The sequence below is a fragment of the Micropterus dolomieu genome, linkage group LG04, assembly GCF_021292245.1.
Source record: "Micropterus dolomieu isolate WLL.071019.BEF.003 ecotype Adirondacks linkage group LG04, ASM2129224v1, whole genome shotgun sequence".
Classification (NCBI taxonomy): domain Eukaryota; kingdom Metazoa; phylum Chordata; class Actinopteri; order Centrarchiformes; family Centrarchidae; genus Micropterus; species Micropterus dolomieu.
This window is the reverse complement of record NC_060153.1, coordinates 25,345,440-25,353,498: the sequence shown is the minus strand read 5'-3', so window position 1 is coordinate 25,353,498 and position 8,059 is coordinate 25,345,440. Positions and strand designations below refer to the sequence as shown.

General features: G+C 41.9%; 1 protein-coding gene across 1 annotated transcript; it reads right to left on the bottom strand.

Annotated features, from left to right (window-relative positions):
* Window positions 1-404: 404 nt before the first annotated feature.
* On the bottom strand, window positions 405-1,766 carry adra2c (adrenoceptor alpha 2C). The gene has a single exon (XM_046047908.1). The coding sequence runs from the start codon at window positions 1,764-1,766 to the stop codon at window positions 405-407; it is 1,362 nt and encodes a 453-aa protein (XP_045903864.1).
* Window positions 1,767-8,059: the final 6,293 nt, after the last annotated feature.

Genomic DNA, 8,059 nt, shown 5'->3' with positions numbered 1-8,059 from the left:
AGTGTCTCTGTAAACCCTTTGCCTTCTGTGCAGTTCATGCAAGTTTAGCCACTGTGGCGTGCATGCATCACAGTAACTGTTATGAGTCCGTTTATTGTATTTAAATGAAGGGAGAAGAAGTCAGTGAGGAGGGGAGTAAGCCAAAGCCCACATCCTTGTCCAAAAGCAGTCTGAATGGTGTTTAATGAAAGCCTCCTGAATACTAACCAAAGAGCTTACTCTTGTTTTTTAAACTCCTTTTCTGCACCGTTCAATCCTTTGATCCGTTAAGCGTCCCTTCATTTCTAGTGCAATCCCTGAAAGTGAAGGTGTAAAAGCGCCCACCCCCCCCCAGGCCAACACTTTATCCTACATCTCAGAAGCTCAGAGAGCAAAATGTCTATTACAACCAATGCAGGAACCATTCAGAAAGAGCGTTTCCATGACTTACAGAGGATCTTCTGGAAGGCTCTGCGGAAGTCCTGGTTGAAGATGGTGTAGATGACCGGGTTTAGTGAGCTGTTACAATAGCCAATCCAGAAAAAGAATTTGAACAGCGTGTCAGGGATCTTGCACAACTCCCGGCAGATTCCATACAGGCTGTATGAGAAGAAAAACGGGAACCAGCACATGACGAAAACGCCCATGACGACGGCGAGGACAAAGGTGAAGCGCTTCTCCCGAGCGGCGGAGACTTTCTTCCTATTGACGGTGCTCCGGCGTTTGCGACGGGATGAGAAGAGTTCCATAGACTTGGAACTGGCACGTGACTTTCTGCTGGAGTATTTAGAGGCGGAGCTGCCTTTCCGGCTGGACTTCCTGTCTTTCCTGTCCTTCCTGTCCTCGTGGTGATGTTTGGAAGAACTGGAACTTTTTTTAGGTTTTTCGTCTGACGAGCTGCTATCTTCAAAATCATCATCGTGGTCTGTCGGTGGATGTTTTGGCTCGTTCGGTAGAGTGGATTGCACTGACTGCTCTTGGCAGTGTCCATTCTCACGCTCCTGTTCTTTCATACTCCCGCCCCTGTTGGACTTAAATGACCCTTCTCCCCCTGGTTCCGCTTTGCCCATCCCATTCTCCTGGGGCGAGTCCACATCCCTCTTCTTCTCTGACATTGTTCTGGTCCTGGTCTTTGCCACTTGGTAGATCTGAATATAGACCAGGATCATGATGACACAGGGGGCAAAGAATGAGCCAATGCTGGAGTAGAGGATGTACCAGGTCTCATCATTCAGGATACACTGGGGACTCTCCTCACTGCTGCTTCTGTCCATTGATATCAGCGGTGGGAAGGAGATGACGGCTGAGATCAACCACACCACCACAATCATCCCTTTCACTCTTTTAGGGGTTCTCTTTAAGTTATACTCTACTGCCTGTGTCACTGACCAGTACCTGTCCAAACTAATAGCACACAGGTGAACAATAGAAGAGGTGCAGAATAAAACGTCCAGAGCCAGGTAGATGTCACACCAAATTTTGCCAAAAAACCAGAAGCCCATGAGTTCATTTGCCAGAGAAAAGGGCATGACCAGGGTGGCCACCAGTATGTCCGCACTGGCCAGGGAAACGAGAAAAAGGTTCTGGGGTGGTTTCAGGGCTCTGCTCGTTAAAACAGCGATAACAACCAAGACATTCCCGACTATTGTAAACAAAATCAGAAAGCTGACAAGTCCGGCCAGAGCCCAGATAGCGAGCTGGGTGTACTGGCTCTGAGAGGTTGAATTAGAGGAGATATTTTGTGCCTCTATCCCGACCTCCAGGCTGGAGCTATTAAAGAAATCCATTTTGAGGGGTTTTTTTTAGTCAAGGTATGACTTTAAAAAAAAAGAATGTGTGGAAATAGTCTGTAGAAATATCCCATATGGACTTCAGCGCATATTTCACTACAGAAATCTACAAGCGGCATTTTTCTTCTTTCCTCACCTGCGATCTTCCACATCCTGTATGCAAGTCTCTCCTTTGGTAAAAAGAGAGAGAGAGAGAAAGCAAGAAAGAGAGAAATAACGTAATTTGGTCTTTTAAGTCCTTACTCCAAAAACGTGCAGGCTGCTCCGCAGCAGAATGTCAGTGGTTAGAGAGCGGGCTCCTCCATCCCGACTGCGCCCGCATCTCTCCACCTCCGCCTCCCCGCTGTGTCCTGAGAGAGGTTTGTAACAACCACGTGTTTTCTTTTTTTGTTTTTTTTACATTAGAAAAAACTAGCTCAGCTTCGCTCCACCGTGGAGGAAAGATGAGAGTGATTGTTGGAGGAGAGAAGATGAAAACAGTGAAATAAGCAGGCTAAATATACTATAGTCAAATGTTTTTTATAAGTGATAATTTCTTAACACGATCAGTGAAGTCTGCTGCTGGAGGAGCGGTTGTTTAATGCGTGCCCTGTTTATCTGCACTGTAGGTGCAAACTGGCTGACTGTCACAAATTGGACAGCTGATCAGTGAATCTCTCTCCTGATTTGACTTTTGAAGGTCTAATTTAGTATTAAGAGCGTGCTCGCACACATTTTAATAGATACAGTCAGCAGCAGCTGTTTGGGGGAGGTTACATTGCTGTCAAAATGCACAAACTGACAGACCCGCACCAAAGACAATACGCTCTGCTCTGTCCTTCTGTGCGCACACTGGAGGTCAGTATTGTAACAGCCGGAGGGACAAACCGGCGAGCTCACACCATAAAAATGAACAACATTCAACATGCAATATTATATCTACACGGCCATCAGGTGAATACATACTGCACGATTAGCATGCGCCTTGTAAAATGAACATAGACAGAGCCTGTGCGACCTTGCAGTGGAAACTTTTATTTAGCAGCACTCTCCTGACATTATTAGTTTGTGTTTTTGTGTTGTCAGAATCGTGTTGATAAGAAGATTACTGGATTACACAGTACTGTTGTCATGTTCTGATGGAGCTGAGGAGCACTCAGCTTTCTGGGATATCAAAGGCACTAAATTATCTGCAGGGAAAACAATGTAAATGCATACTGAATAGAATGGAGCTTGCATGATATATAATTAGTGAGTATACACCTTAAAGTCATGGGTTTATCCCCTGCATGGGCTTTATCATGCACAATAAAGGGCTGAATCTACCCGAATGGTTATCTTGTCTGTTATTTATTCATGTGGTTTCATTTTACATGAGGACATACATGTATGTGTACGTTTTTGGTCTCCCTTTTTGCTCCCTGCTCCCGTGAACCCCCTCTGATGTGGGTGGTGCTGCTGCCTGGAGGAAGCCTGTCTCCCCTTTGGCATATAGCCTGGTATTAAGTTCCCAGACCAGTGCGTTTATTGACCGGTCTCGTGGCTAAGTACCTGTCATTAATCACAGAGCGTTCAGCCGTACTGAATAAAAGAGCAGCCAGAGCCTCAAGAAATGCTCAAGTCCAAATTGATCCTCATCAAGGCTATGAGGTGGAATGAGGAGGGCTCAAGGGGCCGTGATCTCTCTGCCTGGGAAACACAGTCAGGATGGCACGCAGTCTCTAACTTATCCCCCTACACATTCCCAAGACACACTGCTCCTTCTCATGCTGCCTGTTTAAATTGAACTAAGGCTAGAGTGATGCTGTAGGTCAGTGTGGATGCACTCTAAGCTGATTTTGAACAGACAGACAAGCCTTATTATGGTCATTAACTCGTGTCCCGGGGCCACAGCTCTGTCCATATAATTGGGGAACCAGTGAGCAATCTCAGCTATTACTGAGCCCTTTTCTTGTCTCCAACATTGCGCTCTGTTCTGAGGGAATACGTTGGCTCTTCCTGCTACAGTACTAGCCAGAAGCCAGCTTTTGGGTGTCAAGGAGACTGTGTTGATTACTTGTATTCCTTTAAACCAAAGCTGTCTACTTTTTTCCTCTTTTCAAACTACTGCCATTCTAAATTATTCTCCTTTTTGTGCTGTTTCGTGCTTTGTTATCTTGGTTCAGTCACTGTAGTTGTACAAAATGTGACCCTTGTTGGCTTATCGTAACAGAGGGTTTTTTGGTTTGCAGTGATCTGTGCTTTTGTTTAAGCGCTACACTACAGCATTTGTGGAACTGAAAATGGAGATGTCCAGAGATTTAAATCAACTATATGAGCCTTAATAGAGCTTCAAAAACCTAATAACACCTAATGTGTTCTCACAAGGTAACACGAAGACTTTTGTTGCCTATTGAAATCCAAAACAGTGACCACTCTGGTTATTGCACTTCATCAGCTCCTCATCATAGCTAGAAGACATAATGCCATCCTGCTTATGCATGCTTATCGTCTATTTGTACATAGTGTGCATGCATAAGCACAGAATACTCAGTGAGCCATGTGCCAACATAGACTTTTCCCCAAAGAAATCAAAGCTGTTATCAGTAAAGCCACTTCTCATTTTCCCACCCTCCCTAATGTGCATTAGTTTCCATATAGGCCCCCCATAAAGGGAAGTATGGTACCAGCTGTTGACAAAGACAAATGGCTGGGCTTACAAGTATAGAGCTGAGAACAAATAGTTCAGGGGAGCAACATTCAGCCCTGGGGAGTTTCTCTCTTGCTAGCATCACCTCACAGTACATGGCCTGCTTCTTATCTAGTACCTTGTCTTTCTTTGATAAATTACCTTGTAGGAACAGCAGTAAACTGAGATTAATGGAATTGTTTATTTGGAATTTCGTGTAACGCTTTAAAATGCAGAAGATTTTAATTTTTTGGAACCTTAATCCTAAATTATCACAATGAAAATAAAGTTAGCGCAGTCAATGTCACCATATTTTCTTCTAAAATATATGACTCAATAATCTCATATCTCTCCATCTGACCTAAATCATTAAATCATTCTCAGATGCTTCTTTATATATAGATGTGTGTCTTTTTGTAAACTACTAGGGGCCAGGTTGATTAAAAAAGCTGCAGGGAGGTATATTTTAATTCAGAGGTAAATCTTACACTGTTGTCTTTCTCAACCTAATGCTACTTCCAGAGATTTGCTAGCACATCTACAGTGACCTTGGCATAGTTGTCCCTGTGAAGCAGGCAGCTGGCTGTCAGGCAGGATGCATAACATCAGAGGTAAGATGTACCTTGGCTTTTCTGGTTTAACTTTAGAAAGACTGAACCATAGGTTGTATTTCAGTTGTGCTATTTGCTTTCTATGTAAACTTAAAAATGATCCTTAATGGATCTGCACAATGACGTTGTTTAGGGTACCAATAATGTGAAAATATGATCTTGAATTTGAAATCTCTTGATGATTTATTATCTTCGAGTTATACAAAATCTGCTACTCTTATAAATCTAATACTCTTTAAATGGAGATAATATATTAAATAGTACAATGTTATTTTGGTCTTTTGCTGAAATTCTTATAAATAATAATAATAATAATAATAATACAATCAGTGGTGGAAACTGGGGAGAACACACTGGAACGCCGTTCTAAGGGGAAAAAGTCGAGAGGGAACAGTGTTCCTGCTCAGATTTTGAAAATCCATTCAGTGTTTTTAAAGAACTGTTAACAGTTTTTAAACTGTTCAACTAATGTTTTATTATTCTTGAACGCACCACAAATCCAGCTACTGTCCATAAAGCCAATTTTGGAGTGTAATTGTATTTATTTTATTAACCAAGATATTGTTTTATTTCTATCTTTGAAAAAGTTTTTTTCACATTTAATTCACATTTTGTTGTTGCTCTATCAGTAGTAGTCAATACAGAACTCATTTTGCTCTGTCAAATTCCAAATGAATCAGCACAAAGCTGATGAAAACGAAGAGACATTTTGACTTTATTGAGTTTTGGTATGCTATTTTGAAAATGTGGCTGATATTAAGCAAAAAAATAATCATGAGGTTAATGGAGAATAAAAGTGTAAGAGATGTATACTGAAGATGTATAAATTGTAAAGGCTCAATTACTTTGAGTACATTTTGGCATTTCATCCTTTCAGACTAATACAACAGTCCTAGTCAAGGTCTTCTCCAGTATGTCATCTGTGATATTCATGGTCATGAGCTTTTCCAAAAAAGCATCAGGGACTCCAACTTTAACTAACAAATGTGCTTAGAAACACAAATCAAGTAGCTTTGCCAAAAATGATGCCCCGGAATGGCCACTATGAAGGCTTTTCAGTCTCTAGTCTATAGCACAATAGACTGTTACAGTGCAGAGAAACAACTGTTTAGATTATGCAACTGTCCCAAGAAAGGTTGACTGTCCAATTTTAAGCGCTGCCTTGTGCTTGTGTACTGTCTGCCCTAGCAAAGTATTGCTTCCCATCTGAGGGACAGTTGGGCCACACTGGCAGATCTGCAGGCAACCCGAGCCTTAGGCACAGCAGGAATGTGTTGAAAACGTGGCATCCCAGGCGTAGACCGACATCAATCAACAAGCTGTTGCATCATGATCTGCGCACCAGATCGACTTGCCATTGGTGAAAAATGACCATCTGTGAAGTGTCACTCAGAGAGAGGTCACAGACTGGCCGAGAGAGATGACTTGATATAGGAATTAAAGGTGAGGGTGAGGGTGGAGACAGGAGAAAGTAATGGATTGGCTATGAGAAGTTGGCATTAGTTCTGGTTTGCCGATTGGATCAACAGCTAAGAGTTAAATGCATCATGTGTGCCTAATAATATACTGAAATAAATCTAGAGATGTTGGACTCATGGCATGTTATCCTGTGAGTCAATGCTCCTTAGCGTTTGGCTACGTGGAAGAAAAACTGCCTAATGTGGACACGAAAAATTCAGCGAAACAATTTAATCACGTGCAGGCACACCCCCATTACCAACACAGTTCAGCAGTGCCAAAAACATCAGCTGGTAAAGTAAACCATCCCGATAGAAGCACTAGTAGATCAAATCAAACATGGGACCACAGCTGTAATGCACCATCAGCAGATAAACCCACCTTTTGCGGTACAATACCTCTTCCATCTATACTCATCCATAGATCATGGTGCCTGAGAGCTTAGCTGAGTCCTGTGAGCGAAGGGACATTTGGGAAACAGAGTTGTGAAGAAAAGACAGAGAAGGAGTGCAACCATTATACCATACGCTTATTCATGTTTTCAAAGGATACCATTGTATCCAGGGGGTTAGTTGGAGGGTGGGGGGGGGTTATTCTCACCTTTTTTCTCCCTTTCTTTTTTCTTTGGATTTATTCAAACACACATGCTTGCATGTGCACATGTACAGCAATACAAAGTATGTTTCAGATAAACTGTACTTGGGGACCCATGTTATTTCTTTGCAATTAAGAGGCTTATAATTTGTGATAAGCTATGACCAGATGGTAAGAAATTACCTAATGGAGCCATGCATTTTATTTACTTCTAAGAAATTATGTTTTTGTCAGTTTGGTACGGTGGACGACTCTAAATACTACAATACCTAAGAGCCTCAGCTGCCGTTGCCGTGGAGAAGAAGAGGCACAAATCAAAGCAGTAGTGAATTCAAAACTCCTTGTCACTGAACATAAAATGATGGTATGAGCGTTGTTAATGGCAGGTGGAAGCTAAAGAATACACTGAAATTCATCCAAAATATATTCGGACTTCAAAAGTGAATTTGTTAAATCTGCAGACTGTATTTTCAATTTTCTCAGCATTGTATTATTTAGTTTCCATCTGCCATTAACACCACTCATGACAGAATGCACTTTGAGAGTCATGGTTAACTTCTCTCTTGTCATTTTATTGTACCATTGACTTTTTATAAAAAAAAATGATATTTGCTAATGCAGTTGTTCATCTTTTGTACTGATTATTTAAGCTGTAGAAATGCTCCAACTGTGAGTCACGTAACATTTAGTATGGGAAAAACGAATGCACTTTTACCTGGGGCGGCCGTGATAGTTTGTCACACTTCATAATTCTATTATCACTCAGCAACACAAACCTCTGGCAATGTGACTACCAACACTTTGCTTCTAGATGGAGTTTTGATGCTGCAGGCAGTGGGGAAGGTGTTTGTTAAATGTTGGCAAGAGCATTAGGAGCTTGTAGCAAATTTGCATCTCAGTAATAGGCAGCAATTGACAGCAAGCAAAGTTCAAATCGGTAAAAACCACAATGATAACCCATCACACCTATTGTGAATTTA

Bases quoted from the DNA above. Each gene is read 5' to 3' on its own strand.
- adra2c (XM_046047908.1), bottom strand. From the start codon at position 1,766: ATGGATTTCTTTAATAGCTCCAGCCTGGAGGTCGGGATAGAGGCACAA.